This window comes from Chiloscyllium plagiosum, unplaced genomic scaffold (assembly GCF_037043375.1).
Source record: "Chiloscyllium plagiosum isolate Xiang-an unplaced genomic scaffold, Cpla_swu_hap1 HiC_scaffold_6, whole genome shotgun sequence".
NCBI lineage: Eukaryota > Metazoa > Chordata > Chondrichthyes > Orectolobiformes > Hemiscylliidae > Chiloscyllium > Chiloscyllium plagiosum.
In genome coordinates this window covers 26,436,935-26,456,715 of record NW_028270144.1, presented here as the reverse complement: position 1 = coordinate 26,456,715, position 19,781 = coordinate 26,436,935, and the positions used below count along the sequence as shown (strand labels likewise).

The window sequence follows — 19,781 nt, the reverse complement described above, 5'->3', positions numbered from 1 at the left end:
TTTCTTCCTGCAGTCCTACAAACAGGTGCTGTTGGGGCTGAAGGAGCTGCCAGCCAATCACATTGCCTGCAGCAGCTCCTGAAGGTGGGAATATCCTTCCAAGTGAGGAGGAGTGTTAAAGTCCCAGATTTAGCCAATTTAACTTGCCTGCACTGCGTTTTGGCTGTGGGACTGGCTGACAGGGAGTGGGTCAGTTTTCAGCTGACTTTCCCCCTGTGAGCTGTACAAGCAGTTTTTCCCCGGGACACCTCCCCAAAAAAAGTCAGATGTGATAAACCCTACAAAGCCATGGGGAATCAATAACTAATTCCCTTGTGAAAGCTGTCAAATAGGTGCTCCCCCAACACCTTTGATGGCTCGCTTTGCCCATAAAGGGCTTTGCATGTAAACTTATAATTGGCTACATGGGTGATTACTGGTGGTGGTTCATAGTTAAAAACACCAATAAGAAAGTTACGGTGATTTGGTCATGGGCAAGTTGATCCATTGAGTGTAATAACACTTCCAGATATAAAAAAGAAAGAAATGGAGCAGACCCATGATAGTGCCCTGGCTTAGACGGTTCAAGTCTCTGCCTAGAAGCAGGAGAATCTGGGTTCAGGTTCCAGTGGTGCCTGCTCTTCACTTTAAGAGGGCCCTCATGGCATAGTGGTAATCTCTGAAGTAGGAGGCTTCGTTTAAAGTCCCAGTTGAGGACATAGGTTTGCGGAGTGGTTAGCACTGCAGCCTCACAGCGCCAGGGACCCGGGTTTGATTCCAGCCTCGGGTGACTGTCTGCGTGGAGTTTGCACATTCTCCCCGTGTCTGTGTGGGTTTGCTCCGGTTTCCTCCCACAGTCCAAAGACGTGCAGGTCAGGTGGATTGGCCATGTTAAATTGCCCATAGTTTTAGGCTCATTAGACAGAGGGAAATGAGTCTGGGTGGGTTAGTCTTTGGAGGGTCGGTGTGGACTTGTTAGGCTGAAGGGCCTGTTTCCACATTGTAGGGAATCTAATCTAAACAGACCAGAGGGGCAACTTTTTCACACAGAGGCTGGTTCATATTGCAACAAGCTGCCTGAGGAAGTGGTAGAGGCAAATAAAATTACAACATTTAAAAGACATTTGGACAGGTGCAATTGATAGGAAAGGTTTAGAGGGATATGGGCCAAATACAGAAAAATGGGGCTAGTACAGTTTAGGAAAGCTAGAGTTAGGCTGAAGGGTCTGTTTCCTTGCTATATGATCCATGACCTGTTCCAGATCTGAGTCATAATGTTTCTGAAACAGGTGGATTAGAAAATATCTATAAAGCTGAATCATGGACTGTGTACTGGGTCATAACCTGACTGTCTGTCCCTCATCCATTGTTACGTTTGTGTTGGGTGTCATTTTAAGTAAGAAATATGTTTCACATAGGGAACTTGGTGATGACTCTCCATGAATTCTGTAAGCTATTCTTAAAAGAACAACTTTTAATTGGCTGTTTGGGTGATTACTAGTTAATATTTAAAAATAAGAAAAAAAGTAATGCTGATCTTGTGGTGGGAAATTTGTTTGGTTGCCATACATGGTTAAGAACAAGGAGAAGACCATCTCTGTCAGCAGGAATCCTCGCACAGGCAATTGTCACCATCAGCATCCTATGCACCAACTTGAGGATGGGAAACCCTGCCCACTAAAAGCTCGAGTTCCAGTCCTGAGGACTAAGGGGACTCAGACTCGGAGATAGTATCTGAGGTGTCTGAAAGTCAGTCAGAAGTCGTCACTGAGGGCAAGACCCCTGCAGGGTCTTTGCAGAACAGATGCTCACCTACTTATTATACGCTTCCCAACCAGACCCTGAAAGCAACAGGAATGGGGCCATGGGCAAAAGTGCTCATCATAGAGTGAGGAGGATCCCACAGACTCAGAGGGGAGGGTTAATCATGCTGATCACCCACACCAGTGAGATCAGTGCAACTGTTTGACACATGAATGAGGCATATGAAACTAAAAGGTATCAAATGTATTTCCCCATCTTTACTAAATTTGGTGATCTTGGATGAGGGTGATTGCAAATGTTAGCCTCAAATTTGAGACCGGTCTTGAATTTTTAGATCTGTTTGAAGTCTGTCCCATTTAGCTTGGTGACACTACCACAAATATGGTGGAGGATACTCTCGATTTGAGGACAGGACTTCATCTCCACAGTCTATGGAGTAAAAGCAGGAGATCAGCACTAGGTAACGGTACTCATTTGAAGAGCTAGTACAGACACAATGGGTTGATTGGCCTCCTGCACCATAAGGATTTGGTAAAAATACAGGGAGTTCTTAGGTTGAGAATGGGTTCTCTTCTTGAGTCCGTTCGCAAGTTAATTTGTACGCAAGTCAGAACACAATGCAGAATAATATTAAATAGCCATTTGTAAGAATAGGAAATAACACAATACAAGATTTTGCCCGCAACATCGATTTTCCTGCTTCACGGATGGTGCCTGACCTGCTGTGCTTTTCTAGCACCACTCTGATCTAGATAATACAAGATAAGACAGTACAGCACAGCAACAGGTCTTTTGGCCCATCTGTTCCTTCATTGGATATTAAAAATTACATCCCAATACGAGAGCGTATCCTAAACCATGAGTCCTCATAAGCCAGATGTTCGTGAAACAGGGAGCCCCCTGTACATTGCATGAAATTATTGTTTACTGTTGATCTCAGACTTATATTGTCATCTGCCTTATAACATTACAGCCAGCACGGATTTGTGAGGGGTAGGTTTTGCCTTACAAGTCTTATTGAATTCTTTGAGGAGGTGACCAAGCATGTGGATGAGGGTAGAGCAGTGGATGTAGTGTACATGGATTTTAGTAAGGCATTTGATAAGGTTCCCCATGGTAGGCTTATGCGGAAAGTCAGGAGGCATGGAATAGTGGGAAATTTGGCCAGTTGGATAGAGAACTGGCTAACCGATCGAAGTCAGAGAGTGGTGGTAGATGGTAAATATTCAGCCTGGAGCACAGTTACAAGTGGAGTTCTGCAGGGATCAGTTCTGGGTCCTCTGCTGTTTGTAATTTTTATTAATGACTTGGAAGAGGGAGTTGAAGGGTGGGTCAGTAAATCTGCAGACGATACGAAGATTGGTGGAGTTGTGGATAGTGAGGAGGGCTGTTGTCGGCTGCAAAGGGACTTAGATATGATGCAGAGCTGGGCTGAGGAGTGGCAGATGGAGTTCAACCCTGTCAAGTGTGAGGTTGTCCGTTTTGGAAGGACAAATAAGAATGCGGAATACAGGGTTAACGGTAGGGTTCTTAGTAAGGTGGAGGAATAGAGGGAGTGGTAGAGTCAGCATCATTGGTGACCTTTAAGCGGCAATTGGATAGGTACATGAATAGGTGCTTAAGCTAGGACAAATGTTCGGCACAACATCGTGGGCTGAAGGGCCTGTTCTGTGCTGTATTGTTCTATGTTCTATGTTCTATTACAAGGTACAGTTCAGTGAATATATATATATATAGTGTTATGAAAGCAGCAAAACATTATCTTTAGATTAGATTACATTACATTACATTACAGCGTGGAAACAGGCCCTTCGGCCCAACAAGTCCACACTGACCCGCCGAAGCGCAACCTACCCATGCCCCTACATTTACCCCTTACCTAACACTATGGGCAATTTAGCATGGCCAATTCACCTGACCTGCACATCTTTGGACTGTGGGAGGAAACCGGAGCACCCGGAGGAAACCCACGCAGACACGGAGAGAACGTGCAAACTCCACACAGTCAGTTGCCTGAGGCGGGAATTGAACCCGGGTCTCTGGCGCTGTGAGGCAGCAGTGTTAACCACTGTGCCACCGTGCCGTCCACATTTACTAAATAGATTCAATTAAAATAATATTTTGAGTGTAGTTAAATATTAACCCTTTTGCATATAATGAATGTTGTTGTCTTGCTATGCTGCAGAGGATCAATTGCAGGGCTGTTTAGTTGCATTGCATTTCATTTCTCATTGCATTGCAGTTGTGATGGAAAACCATTGTAATAGTTGTTAAGATATGTTCTCGTTCTAGTGATTCAAAATGTGTTGTAAAACACCTAATGGGAGGGAACACTTTGAAACTTTTGCAGTTATGCATATTATTAGAACAATTTATACTAAATACCCTTATTCCAGTTTTGCTTGCTCACACATTATGTTTGAAGTAGTGCGTATTCAATGATAAGTCCTCAGAAGGACATTCTGGGATGATACCTGTATACTCACACAGATCTGGTTGTAATTCACTGTTCAGAAAAGAGCAGATCTGTTCTTGCTAATATCAGTATTCAACTGGTTCAGAACATAAGAAACCAGGCTCTGAAATCTTAAAAAATATTTTGAGCTTAATGTGCAAGATAGAAATGTTATTGTGACATCTTCAAACTAAAATTAATTATAATGACAATCTAGTAGTCAGTAAAAACTGTAATCATATTATTTTCATGCCATAGTTTATAAATTCTTCTTAAGACTCAAAGGACGTTAAAATCAAAACTTAATTCGCAGAGGAGGTATTAATTCAAATTCATTCCTAGCATGCTGGTACATATACAAATGCGTTTTCTTGATAAGTCAGCAGTATAGAAACTCATTTGAAGAGGCGATGATGGTATAATGGGAATGTCACTGGATAAGTAATTCTGAGTCCTCAACTAATCCTTTAAAGGCCCTCTTGTCATGCAGTGGTAGTGTCCCTACTCCAGATTGAGAGGTCCAGTTCAAGCCTCATTTGTTCTAGAGGTGCATAATAATATCTCTGAATAGGTTGATTAGGAAAATAAGTTAAATTTTAAAAAAAAACAACATGTTTTAAGCTCTTATAGTGATAAATGTTTGTATAATTTGGACCAGTCTATGTTAAGTTGCTCAACATATTGAAGTGAACTTCGCCATCCCATACACAGGCACCTGTTAAGGGAACAGGATCTTTGCACTGTATTGATCAGAACAGGAGCCAATTATTATCCCTTTCATTAGGCAGCAAAATATCTACAGTCTGTATCACTCAGGAGGCTCTCTAAAGGGCCAGCTAGTTCAATTTGCCTTTTTGAACAACTGCATAGAAATGCTAATTTAGCATATTCACAAATGATAGCTCAATTAAAAATTACCGGAATGGGATTTTGAGAGTTTTTAATTAATCAACAAAAGCAGTGCAACTGATTCATTATATGTTTTAACAATGTGATTCCAGATCTTGGCATGTTATTAAGGCTAGCGACACACAGAACAATTTGTAATTCTAAAGCGCATTTAATGTAGTTAAATGTCCCAAGACATTTCGCAGCAGCTTTCTCAAAATAAGTTTAAGAATGAGCTGTGTAACGAAACAATGAATAGGTGACCAAGCAGATAGATATTTTATTAGATTCCCTACAGTGTGGAAACAGGCCCTTCGGCCCAACAAGTCCACACCGACCCTCCGAAGAGCAACCCAACCAGACCCATTCCCCTACATTCACCCCTGACTAACGCACCTAACACTATGGGCAATTTAGCATGGTCAATTCACCTGACCTGCACATCTTTGGACTGTGGGAGGAAACTGGAGTACCCAGAGGAAACCCACACAAACATGGGGAGAATGTGTAAACTCCACACAGACAGTTGCCCGAGGGGGGAATTGAACCCAGGTCTATGATGCTGTGAGGCAGCAGTGCTAACCACTGAGCCACCATCTTAAAGATGGAGAGAAAGTTGTTGATACAGAAATACTCTAGAATGTTGGACTCTGGGAGCTGAAGGCACAGCTGTCAATGGTAGAGTGGTGAAAGCCAGAGATGTGTAAGTATGAGCAATCTAATTACTAAAATAACAATATCGCAATTTTCAAAAATATACATAATATACTGATGTTCAATCTGTGATTTCTATTTTGCCTGATATCCTGTCGAGTATGCAGTTGCAAAAGTAAAATTTCAAACCATGCCTTTCTTCATTGTAAAACATTATTAATTGAAATGAATGAATAAAGGTTCAGCCAGTAATAATTGTATTTCCGAATATCTGCACATAAAATGATCTCCATGAATTTCAAACAAATTGTCCTTACTCTTAGTACTGATATTTTAGCTGCATGTGAAATATGTACTCAGGATTCCAATATGCTCAGTGATGTTACAATCTTGCCACCTAATTGTCTTATCAGGTGCCACGACAATAGAAAAATATGACCTGAGAACAAACACTTGGACCCAAGCTGGAGTGATGAATGGCAGGCGGCTGCAATTTGGCCTTGCTGTCATAGATGATAAACTTTATGTGGTTGGAGGCAGAGATGGCCTGAAGACTTTAAACACTGTAGAATGTTACAACCCTAAAACAAAGACCTGGACTGTTTTGCCTCCTATGTCAACTCACAGACATGGTCTCGGTAAGAAATGTGCGGGTTTCAGTGCGTGGAAGAGAATGGAATTGTTAAGTGCTGACTGTTCTGAATGATAATCTTTTTTAAAAATTATAAAAGGATAGTTTTCAATTAGAATTCCCTTCTATCTTCCCCCCACTTACCCTCCAAAAATAATCAAGGTGTTCGTTGAAAATTTACAATCATTTTGTTTGATTTGTCACAGTTTTTGGAACATTTTCATACGAAGCCAGTTTTTTTCAAAACCACTCTCACATGATTGTCGATATTTTATTTGTAAAATTTTCTATGTATTTATAACTGGAAATGCTAAATGGGTTACAATGCTTTTATTTTCATGTTTGTACTATTTTCAGTTGAATGAGCTTCATTTTCATATCAGACACTTGGAGGATTCTGTACTATTTGGAGAATAATTGTGTAAATACCTGTCTTTTTTTCTTATTCATTCATGGGATGTGGGCATCACTGGATGGGCCAGCATTTATTTCCCATCACAATGCTGACAGAGCAACTGAGGGACTGGTTATTTAAAAACTGACAATGCCAAACCAAGACAGACACTTCCTTTAAATAACCTTTCCTGTTATTTGAACAAAGCTGACAGTTATTTGTTTCAGACACGGAAAAAAGAAAATCTGAGGGAATATTCTGAGGTGAATATGAGAATCCCTGAGGAGCATTATAATTCCTGTGGCAGTCATGGAATAATTTCCATTCTCATCAATCTTGATTTACAGAGAACAAGAGACTTATAAAACCTAAAGTTTAGCAGCAACCCCCAATATTAGCAATGAATTCCAGGTTTTATTTGACAAGAGTATTGAATAAAAATAAATCTCTGTTTTGCAATATGAATATGTGAGCAGTGTAGAATCTGCAATGCAATCAAGGATGTGATGTAATTGAGCATGATTAAAGTTCTAGTTTAATGACTTTAGTTCTCTGATTAAGCTAGTGGAATTTAATGTATTAGATATTACTAGAGAGAGTGAGAGAGAGACGGCTGTTGGTTATGAAAAGTAGTCATACGGATATGTTGCTAGATTAACAAATTCTATTCTGGTTTAGAAACAGTTCTTGTTGAATATTTAATCCATTGATATTAAATGTAATGCATTTCTCCACTATATTAAGTAAGCTACTTACTAGACTAGCATAACACATTGATGAGTTATCACAGACGATCAGTCACGATCATATTCAATGGCGAACAGGCTGGAAATGCTAAATGGGTTACAATGCTTTTATTTTCGTGTTTGAACTATTTTAAGTTGAATGAGCTTCATTTTCATATCAGATACTTGGAGCATTCTGTACCATTTGGAGAATAATTGTGTAAATACCTGTTTTTTTCTTATTCATTCATGGGATGTGGGCATCACTGGAGGACCAGCATTTATTTCCCATAACTAGTTGCCCTTGAGAAGGTGGTAGTGATCCGCCTTCTTGAACCAAATGGTGGACCTAAAATGTCATTGGACAGAGAGAATTCCAGATTTTGTCCCTTCCAAAACATTGAAGGAAAGGTGTTACATTCCCAATTCAGGTTGGTAAGTGGCCTTGAGGGGAATTTACAGATTATGGTTCTCCCGTATATCTGCTGCCTTTGTCCTTCTTGGTCATACTGGGTGTATGTTTGGAAGGTGCTGTCTCAGGCATTTTGGTGAATTCCTACAGTGCGTCTTGTTTGGTACACAACTGAGCATCAGTGGTAGGTAAAGCATTTGTTGGTGTATGCGGTAAAAATCAAGTGGACTGTTTTGTTCAGGATGCTGTCAAGCTTCTTGAATGTTGTTGGAGTTGCACTGGTCCAAGCAAGTGGAGAGCATTCCACCATATTTCTAACTTCTGCCTTGCAGATGATGGACAGGCTTTGGGGATTTGGGAAATGAGATACTCACTGCAGAATTCGTAGCCTTTGAGCTGCTATGATAACCATTGTATTTATATGGTTAGTCCAGTTAAGTTTCTCGTTAATGAATCCCCAGAATGTTGAAGGTGTGAGATTCAGTGATGATGATATCATTGAATGTCAAGGGGAGATAGATACGCTCTCCTGTTGGTCATTGCCTCACAATTAAGTGACACACGGCCAAGCCTATACATTGTCCAGGTCTTGCTACATTTGAACGTCAACTAATTCAGAATCCAATGAAGTCATAGAGTCATTGAGTCAGAGAAATGCACAGCAAAGAAACAGACCCTTCGGTCCAACTCATCCATGCCGACCAGATATCCCAGCCTAATCTAGTCCCACTTGCCTGTACCCGGCCCCCTCCAATCCCTTCCTATTCATATACCCATCTAGATGCCTTTTAAATGTTGCAATTGTACTAGCCTCCACCACTTCCTCTGGCAGCTCATTCCATTCACATACCACCCTCTGTGTGAAAAACGTTGCCCCTGAGGTCTGTTTTATATTTCTCCCCTCTCACCCTAAACCTATGCACACCAGGTCTGGACTCCCCCATTTCAAGGAAAAGACTTTGTCTATTTATCATATCCATGCCCTTCATGATTTTATAAACCTTTATAAGGTCACCCTTCAGCCTCCAACACTCCAGGGAAAACAGCCCCAGCCTATTCAACGTCTCCCTATAGCTCTGAATGGTGCTAAACATTGTGACCATCAGCCAACTTCCATACTTCTAACCTAACGATGAAGGGAAGATTGTTGATGAAGCGACTAGATGAATATGCCTAGGACATCAGAACTAATTGGAGAGGGGCCCGTGTTATGCAGTGGTAATGTCCCTATCTCTGGACCAGGAGGCCTGTTTTCTAGTTCTAAATGTGAAATATCATTCATTCATCGAAATGTTCAGTCATGGATTTATGAAGACTGAAACCAGACTCTAATCTTCTCTTACCAATATCCCCCATCAGAAGTATTATCTGCACAATTTTACTTATCTCCAAATTTTGGAATGGTATATTTGGCTGCCCTGTCCAACAATCATCCCACTCCTTACTCTAAACATGTGCTTGTTAACCAGAGTGACAAGATCAAAATGAGTCAAAGAACTAAACTTTTTTGAGTCTTCCTTTGTTCTTAGATTCCAATTGAAGATACACCAAGTACAAATCATCAAGATCACTGAAAACTGTAGGTTATACGTCATCAAATGTTTACTATTTTGGGGGAATTGTTTGTACTTGTTTTCTCACAGAAACAGAGGGGATAAAATTCAATGAATATCCAAACTGCATGAAGAATCCTGTTTAGTCCGACATTTTATTATGAAGCTATAATTGTACCACTTACAATTTCCTGTCCATTGAGTTGGGTGCCTGGGAAATCGGTCTCTCCATCTGAATATTTCTGACGAGCCACCACAACTGGAGAATGCCATTAGTGCCAGGTTTCAAAAGCTTTTCAATCAGTAGCTGGGGTCTTGCGTTTTTTTTTTCATTGTGAGCTTGGAGGTGAGAAGGGAATTTATCTGGTGAGCCAGGGACAGATGTAACCCTGCCTCCAGTAAAATTCTTGGGTCAAAAAGCACAGTTGACCTTCCTATCCCAGGCTAATTGAGGTCCTTAATGATCAATTAATGACCATGTAGGGCTTCATCACAGATTCACCAAGCTGCAGATAGGCTGTACTATGCTGGGGACAGCATAGGAGCTCAGTGGTTAGCACTGCTGCCTCATAGCGCCAGGGACCCAGGGTTCAAATCCACCGTTGGGCAACTGTAAGTGTGGAGTTTGTACATTCTCCACTTGTCTGAGTGGGATTCATCTGAGTGTTCCAGTTTCCTCCAATAGTCTAAGGATGTGCAGGTTAGCCATGCTAAATTACCCAGTGCTTAAAAATGTGTTGCTGGAAAATCGCAGCAGGTCAGGCAGCATCAAAGGAACAGGAGAATCGACGTTTCGGGCATAAACCCATTTCTGATCTCCAGCATCTGCAGTCCTCACTTTCTCCTAAATTACCCAATGTCCAGGATATGCAGGTTAGATGGATTAGCAATTTGAAATACAGGGTTAGAGGGATAGGGCATGGGTCTGGGTCTGGTCGGGATGCTCTTCGGAGGTTCAGTGTAGACTCAAATGGCTTCTGTGTAGGGATTCTATGATGCTATGCAGCGTGCATAGCAGCTAAAACTGTGTGGTCAGCTCATCACTTGGGGGAAGGAGAATGCTGAGCTGTTGTTCAAAGGCACTCTGCCTCACTGGGACATTGGACATCAGGAAGGCTGGGGCCAGCAGTGTGCCAGTCGACTTCACACTTCATTTGCTTCTGACTGCCCCACACCCTGCCACAAATCCCCATTATACATCTACACAACCTTTGTCTCAGCGAGGTCACTGTGCCTTCCTAAGTCTCCAGGGAATCTTCCTCAAGCAGCAGTCGCCATGGTCCCCTCTGTTGTGCTGTCGAGCATAGGAGCTGGCAGTAAGATGAGATCCTGTGCCCACTGACCAGGTACAACCTGCTGGTGGCCTAACCACAGTCTGAACAGTATTTGTCCTTAAAATAGACAATGTGGTTCACTTACAGGTTGTCTAGTTGGCTGGTGAGAGTCTTGATACCTTGACAAGGTTCTTCCTCAGCGTATCAGTGTTTCACCTGGTCAATCCCCGTGAATGATCCTATTGACGATCAATAGTTTTCTTCTCACAATTTATCATCCTTTCTGACGAGCTCACATTGTGCACAGCATGAACTCACATCGGCTTGACATCAGTGTTCAATATATAAAGAACTAAAACTTTCATGCTTTCATTTGTTTCATGGAGAGTTTCCCTTCACGAGCCATGTGGGCTGTCTCATGCTATCAGACAAAACTAACGTGGTTAAGTACCTACCATATCTCAAAAGTTTATCTCTCATCTCACACTATCATATGATTCTGTCAATTATCATAGTTCTCACCACTGCCCGAATATCCTGGAATATATCAGTGTTCCTCGTGCCACCACCACCAAAGACCACAATGCATCTACACAAGCATTAGCATTGCAGAGCTGCCCTGCATGGGCAGCACACAGTTTGGTTCATGTCATGGTATGTGACAAGGGGAAATAGATGCCCTTTTTTCTGGCAAAATTCAGATAACCTGGTGGACAGGATAATGTAGAGAAGGGCCGTCCTCTTCTCTCAGGACTGGCAAAGGAGACTTCACTACCAGATACTGCCATCTTAGTCTGATGCTGCCACCTGAGTTATTGTCATTTCCACAGTTTGGAGGAAAGCTCAAGACTGAAAAAGAACTAATGATCATCTCCACTCCAACAGGATAGATGTCCTCATCTCTCTCTGCTACCTCACACTCATTGTATCATAGAATCCCTACAGTATGGATACAGGCCCTTTGGTCCAACAAGTCCACACCTACCCTCCGAAGAGTAACCCACCCAAACTCATTTCCCTACCCTATTATCCTATATTTACCCTTGACTAATGCACCTAACCTACACATCCCTGACCACAATGGGGAACTTAGCATGGCCAGATCACCTAACCTGTGCATCTTTGGACTGTGGGAGGAAACTGGAGCACCTGGAGGAAGCTCACACAGACATGGGGAGAATGTGCAAACTCCACACAGTCACCCGAGGGTGGAATCGAACCAGGATCCCTCGTGCTGTGCTGTAACAGTGCTAACCACTAAGCCACCATGCCACCAGTACTCACTGCAGTAACCTCTCAACAAGGCTCATGCTATACCACTCACACTTCTTCCCTCAGTCACACTCTCCACCCTAATATCCTCCAGGGTGCTGTTCACTGTTGATGGCAAAACCCCATCCCTTCCACCCACCCGTATGTCCCGGTTTCCTCATATGCACTGTCAATCCCCTATCTATGTTGTGTTACCTCCTTCATATTGTATTCACCTCTGTATCCTATGATTCTGCCCCAATTCCTCATCATTAAACTCCCAGTCTCCCACAAGCAGGGACAGTTCCCTGATAGCCCCTTCTCCACTTGGTGTTTATTATCAGAAATCTCAGACCATATGTGGACCACTCCTTGAGCAACTTAGCTGGAGAGCCCCAATGATAAGTGACCAAAGCACTGTGTGATATCAGTGCAGTTTCTGCACAGTACTCACAGATCTGATCCTGACCCACCGCCTGGACAGATTCCATGACTGTGACCACTCTAACTAGATGCCTGACTGTGCCCAATTCCTGAGACTGATATTGGTGGTTGCACTTGACTTACTTGGTTTTCCCAAGATGATTCATGCTAATTGCATTGTGTCGAAGAAACCAAGAGCTGGGCTCTTTAACAGCTTCTCTGAATGAATCCCAGCTTCTGTGCTCTTATTATTCCTTTGAACCTCATCCATGGCTTCAATTAAAGATCTGTTCTCCTATTGTGGTCTCAATACTCTCCTTGTTTTCTTCTTCCATTAGAGCTTATCTGCTTGGTCTTCTAAATTGTCCCTTTATTGCTTTGTCATATATCTATTGCTCTGACCTCAGTTTAAATTATTTCCCTCGTGTTTAATTTTCGAATGATGGTAATGACTCCACCACATTTTCCCCTTGCACTTCAGGGATCTTCACTTCACTCACAGATCCAGTATCAGATCACTATCTGTGGCTGAGACTCGAACTGGGACTGTTCCTAAAAGTAATTGATATCTGATGCAATCTGGTGTGACTGGCACTTTTACCACTGCACTTATCTCACCAGGTCTGAAGAGTTTCTTCCCTTGCTGGTAGATGTAACCTTGTAGAACATTGTCATGGGGTTGTCTAAGCTGGCTACTTGATTATTCATCTCTTTGTGCTGCTGACTGTCTGCCCAAATCATTGTTAAAACTGTAAGTGGAAATTTGGTCTGGCTTCACTGGAATTCATTCTGTGCATCTAAGTCAAATTCCAATCCGCACCACAACATACTATGTTGTATGAGCATGCAATGCCAACCATTGTCAACATGTGCTTGGGTAGATTTATGCCACCATTCTCCTTTATTGATTAGGTCTACAAGGCCTACTTTTCCTGAAGCGATAGACAAAGTCCATTACTTATTTTAACCAGAGGAGGCTGTTGTCTTAATCAAGTTGGAGCTTATGACAAGATGGAAATCAAGTAAAAGTAATGTAACTAACAGGGAGGCAGTGCCATAGTGATAATATCGCTGGACCAGTCATCCAGAGACCCCAATTACTGTTGAGTGTATTTCTCAGGGTATTATGTGGTATTCAGTCAAACTTCCTGGTCAGATTTCCCCACCTACATATCTCTGGGGCCATATTTAAAGCCCAACTCCATACACTTCAATCCATGCTGCAGTCTAGGAACTATCTCTCATACTGCAGGGTCTCAGGTCAAAGCAAACAGGACAGGAATCCAGAAATGCTGGTTGATGAAGTGGCCAAGAGAAGAACAGTGCTTTTTACCGCTGACTACTAAAAGAAACCATGCCAAGTTGCCCAGTCAGCCTGGACAGAATTTGCAGCACCGTTAGTGCTGTGTTCAAAGTGAAAAACAATGCCCAGCAGTGCCACAAGAAGGACAATGAACTTCTGTGCTGCACAATGCCACCACCTTCATTCTGCTACCGCCTGCCCAAGGTCCAGCCCTCAGTCTACCTCTGTCACTGCATGTGCCTCTTCCCAAGTATGGTCGACAATAGCTCAGTTTTGCATGCATAATTTCTGCTCAAACCTCTTGCACATCCTGTCCACCCAAAGTACTGAAAACTCTTATCCCCGTGCATCCTAAACACTCACTGAGGACACTTTACCACCTCTCCTGCTCTGGCATTGCCACCAATTGTTATTTCATCCACTCCCATCAGACTCATTCTCGTTGTCTTATTGGTGAAAAAAATAGTTTTTGCATTCCCCCCGCCAGACCTGCTACCTCACTACCCCACCTCATACCTCCCCTTCCCACACTATCCCAACAGCAACATGTCTGACCTGCCTGTAATCCCTGGACCAATTACACATGATCTGTAGGATTAACTGTGGCCGAGCCCCTGTCGTGTAATCAGATGACTCCCTTGACTGACTTTGACTGTATGCCCTGGCCTCTTCTCTCAGTAATGATTCTTCCACTTTGACTTTCACACAGCACCATTTAACTGAAGCACGCGTAGCATGTTTGCCATATAAGCTGCTGTGTAGCTTGGATGTTGACATAGCACATTGTCATACCAATGGCCTGTCTATACCTCACTGAAACATTTACTGCTTAGAGATCTACACCACCACAAGCTACCATCCTTTTCCTTTCCCACAAAAAGCAATCTAAACCACAAAAGCTGTAACCTGGTGATATAGTCAATAGCACTGACGAAGCAAGCTAAGCGCCATAAGAAGTGTGATTCCAGGTCAGTGCGGAAGCATCCTGTAAAGTGCATGAGATATGTGGTTGTCTCTGCATGCAAAGCAATCTGGCAGAAGGATATATTTGAAGGTGTCCGACAGCTTCAGAGTAAAGTGTTGAAAGCTTGAAGTGGTACGGGAGTTGGTCCGACAGCAGGCATAATGTAGTGAAGCTGGTTTCTTACTGATACTGACTTGAATGGATGAAGAATTGAGGAGGATATTTGTCCTGGAGCATGGAGGGGACTGTGTCACTAAAGTGAAACAGTTCGATGAAGTCCGGGCCAGTTATTCGACGAACTGGAGCCACACGGTGCCCACCATGTTTTACCTGCTGGGTTTTGTGCTGTCGAGTTGCACAGTGGAGGAAACAAGGAAACAGAAATAGAGATGTAAATAGGGTAAATCATGGCAGGAAAGAGATATAACTGCATGAAAATAGGATCATTGCCAGTATTCAAGTGTAAGAATCTGCACTCTCCATCGAAGGCTTCTGGAGAAAATTAGGGAGCATTTTCTTGATGTCAAGAATGTGGGACTTTCATTCTCATTTAATTTTGTCACCATACTTGCTCTTACAGGTGCACAACAAGGAGATGAAAATTCTGCCCAGTTTTCTTCATGTTCAGTGTACCTTTTCACAGCCTAGTTTAGTTCAAAATATTTCTAACTCAGCCTACTCTTCTACTTCACGACAATGTTCTATCTAGCCCCCAACCCACTATTCCATGATGTAATGAATTACCATTAATTAATAGTCTCAGAAAATATAATGCATAGATCCTTTTAACAATGCATTTTGTTGAAGTAGGAAATAGATACGAGATAACAAACCTCCCCCCGACATCTAATACTTTTTATTTGAACCGAATCACAATTTGCTACCCCCAGTTGACTGTCACTTCATTCTCCCAAACGTATCTAATTTTACATTGGGGAAAACAACACTGGAAGATTGAATCTTGCTACTTTAGTTAAATACCTGTAAACAGCCAGAAGACATACTAACTAATCTGACGATTCAGTTAGAAGTGCTATTGTTGAGTGCCTGATTGGACAGTACAAGGAGAGTGGTGAAAGGTAAAAGTGATGGTCTGAGATGAGTGTTCAGGTTATCGTTATAGATACTAGATTGATAGTTATTGTCGACAGTACTGAGGACAAGCAGAGGAATAAGCACAAAGGATGAAAGCTAAGAATGAATATTATAGTTAAGAGTCATGGAGAGGTAAAAGTGCTGGTCTTTACAAGAGGTGTATTTTAACTGATGACTATTGGACTTAAATATTGGCAACAATGGTTAGGCCTGGTCAGAGTTAACTTGCAGTGAATAGTAACACACTTGCATCTGAATGCTGGTTTCCAGACCCAAGCTCCACTTCTGCTTGAGCACAAAAATCAAGCCTAACATTTGAATGTAATTTTGAGTAAGCATTGTATTGTTTGAGGTCTGTTTTATGTTTGGATTTTTCTTTATTCAGTCATGGGACGTAAACGTTACTGAGTAGGCCAGCACATATTGCTCATCTTTAACTACCCTCAAGAAAGCGGTAGTGAGCTGTCCTCTTGAAAACTGAAATCCTTGGAGTGTAGGTGCACACACACTGTTATCAGAAAATAATTTTCAGGATTTTGACCCAGCAACAGTGAAGGAATGGAATTATAATTCCAAGTCAATGCTGCTCGGAGGGGAACTTGCAGATGGTGATGTTCCCATGCATATGCAACCCTTGCCCTTGCAGATGGCGGTGTTATGGGTTTAGAAAGAGCTGTTAATTGAGCATGGATAAGTTGCTGCAATGTATCTTATAGATGGAGCCCATTGCTGCCAGTGCTTCAGTAATGGTGAAGGATATTGGAGAAGAATGAAGTTGGTGGATGTGGTGCCAGTAAAATGGGCTACTTTGTCCTTGATCATGTCACTAAAGTAACTAGACTATTTAGGAAGAGAGCAGAGAGAAAACAACAACTTACCTATACTTGCTTAACATAGAATGAGGAAAACATGCTAGAGCCCATTATAAACGATGCAATACCAAATCACTTGGAATGTTGGGCAACATCAGCATGGATTTACAAAGGGAAGTTTTGCTTTACAAAGCTAATAGAATTCAGTGTAATTAGTACATTGGATAAGAGAAAGCCAGTGATATGGCTTTTCAGAATACTCAGGCCCCACGTAAGAGATTAACATGCAAAATTATATTGCAGTGGATTGGATGTTATGTACTAAAATGGATTGAGAACTGGTCAGCAGACAGGAAACAAACAGTAGGAATAAATGGGTCTTTTTCCAAGCGCAGGCAATAACTAGTGGAGTGCTGCAGAGGTTAGTGTTTGGATCCCAGGTATTTACAATAAGCAAATCTTTTATAAAGTAACACTTATGGGACTAGGAATATGTCAGTCAATCAACTATTCCGGTTGATTAACAGGTCCTCACAATCAGTATAAGAATACCACTAACATAATGCATGAGGTATACACATCACTATTGTACTTTATTTACAGCATAAATCACTTTAATAATAATTCAACTTTGCCTTAAATAAAACTTACCAACAAACAGCCTTATCATTCACACTTCAACTGACTGCATGGATATCATGGAGATCACGATGATACAATAAAGCTCTGTGGTTCTGGATGTAGGTTTGCTCACTGAGCTGGAAGGTTCATTTCCAGATGTTTTGTCACCCTACTTGGTAACATCTTCAGTGGGCCTCTGGGTGAAACACTGTTCGTGATTCCTGCTTTCTATTTATATGTTTGGGTTTCTTTGAGTTGGTGATATCATTTCCTGTTCTTTTTCTCAGGGGGTGGTAGATGGGGTCTAACTCGATGTGCTTGTTGATTCAGTTCTGGTTGGAATGCCATGCTTCTAGGAATTATTGTGTGTCTCTGTTTGGCTTGTCCTAGGTTGGATGTGTTGTCCCAGTTGAAGTGGTGTCCTTCCCTATCTGTATGTGAGGATACTAGTGAGAGAGGGTCATGGCGTTTTGTGGCTAGTTGATGTTCATGTATCCTGGTGGCTAGTTTTCTGCCTGTTTGTCCAATGTAGTGTTTGTTACAGTTCTTGCATAGTATTTTGTAAATGACATTATACAGACAGCTTCTTGTCTGTATAGGGTCTTTCAAGTTCATTAGCTGCTGTTTTAGTGTGTTGGAGGGTTTGTGGGCTACCATGATGCCAAGGGACCCGAGTCGTCTGGCAGTTATTTCCGAGATACCTTTGATCTAGGGAAGGGTGGCTAGGGTTTCTTGATGTGTTTTGTCTGCTTGTCCGGGTTTGTTGCTGAGAAATCTGCAGACTGTGTTCATTGAGTACCCATTCTTTTTGAATACTCGGTATAGGTGATTTTCCTCTGCTCTGCATAGTTCATCTGTGCTGCAGTATGTGTTGGCTCATTGAAATGATGTTCTGATGCAGCTTCATTTGTGGGTGTTGGGATGATTGCTTCTGTAGTTCAATATTTGGCCTGAATGTGTTGTTTTCCTGTAGACGCTGGTTTGAAGTTGCCCATTGGTTGATCGCTCTACTGTGACATCTAGGAATGGCAGTTTGGTGTTGTTTTCCTCCTCTTTCATGAATTTTATGCCAGTAATATGGTCTTGAAAGTTTCCTCTAATTTGCTTTTTTTAGTCATGACAAAGGTGTCATCCACGTAGCGGACCCAAAGTTTGGGTTGGATGTTTGGCAGAGCTGTTAGTTCGAGTCTCTGCATTACTATCTCTGCTAAGAATCCTGATATCAGAGATCCTATGGGTGTTCTGTTGGTTTGTCTGTAGGTGTTGTTGTTGAAGGTGAAGTGTGTGCTAAGGCATAGGTCCACTAGCTTGATGATACTGTCCTTGCTGATGAAGTTGGTGGTGTTTGGAGTATGTGTCTCTGGGTCTTCTAATAGTGTAGTCAGTGTTTCCTTGGCCAGGTTAATGTTGATTGATGTAAACAGGGCTGTTACACCCACTGAGAAAAAGAACAGAAAATGACATCACCACAGGAAATGATGTCACCAACTCAAAGAAACCCAAACATATAAATAGAAAGCAGGAATTATGAACAGTGCTTCTCCCAGAGGCCCATTGAAGATGTTACCTAGTAGAGTGATGAAACATCTGGAAATGAACCTTCCAGCTCAGTGAGCAAACCTACATCCAGAACCTCAACTTGAGCTATGAATCTTCTCAAAACTCACAAAAACTCTGTGATTTTTTATGGAATGTAGGTTTTGCCGGTTAATCGAGAGTGCCAGGTGATAAGATGATGTTTAAAACAAAGTTTGCTGTGTATATTATTGATTTAGATGAGGAAATTACAGATCATATCTTCAAGTTTGTAGGGAACACAGCGCTGAGTAGGATGATATGCTGTGAAGAGGATGCAGAGAAGTTTCAGTATAATTTGGACAAGTTAAGTAAGTGGGCAAATACATAGCTAATGAAGTACAATGTGGATCACCGTGAGGTACCCAAAAGAGACAAGCTGGTGATTATCTGAATATTGATAAATCAGGAAAGTGGAAAGTGAAATGAGACCTGGGTGTTCTCATACACCAGTCACTGAAAGTAAGCATGCAGGTATAGCAGGCAATGAAGAAGCCAAATGGTATATTAACCTTAATAGTGAGAGGATTCAAGTACAGGAGGATGGATATCTTGCTGCAACTGTGCCGAGCAGGGGTAAGACCACACCTGGAGTATTGTGTGTAGTTTTTGTCTTCTTAACTGAGAAATAACATTCTGGCTATAGATGTGGAGGAGCCGGTGTTGGCCTAGGGTGGACAAAGTTAAAAATCACATAACACCAGGTTATAGTCCAACCAGTTTATTTGGAAGCACTAACTTTTGGAGGGCTGCCCCTTCTTCAGGTGGTTGAGAGAGTGAAAAGAAGGTTTACCAGTCTGATCCTGAGGATGGTAGGACTGAAGGATGGGGAGACACTGGATCAATTAGAGCCATATTCATGAGTGTTTTGAAGTATGAGGAGGATCTTAGAAAAAGCTATAAAATTATAACAGGATTAGACAACTTAGGTCCAGAAAAGATGCTCATCATCTATGGATAAGTGAGCCTTTTAGGACTGGACGAAGGAGGAATTTCTTCACCCAAAGA

The 19,781-nt window shown here is 42.0% G+C and overlaps 1 protein-coding gene across 1 annotated transcript in view; it reads left to right on the top strand.

Annotated features, from left to right (window-relative positions):
* Nucleotides 1-19,781, top strand: part of LOC122550513 (kelch-like protein 1) — a 435,982-nt gene that overhangs the window by 336,953 nt on the left and 79,248 nt on the right. Inside the window, exon 7 of the mRNA XM_043691355.2 lies at nucleotides 6,154-6,378. Coding sequence (XP_043547290.1) covers nucleotides 6,154-6,378 — 225 coding nt within the window. The remainder of the gene's footprint in view (nucleotides 1-6,153; nucleotides 6,379-19,781) is intronic.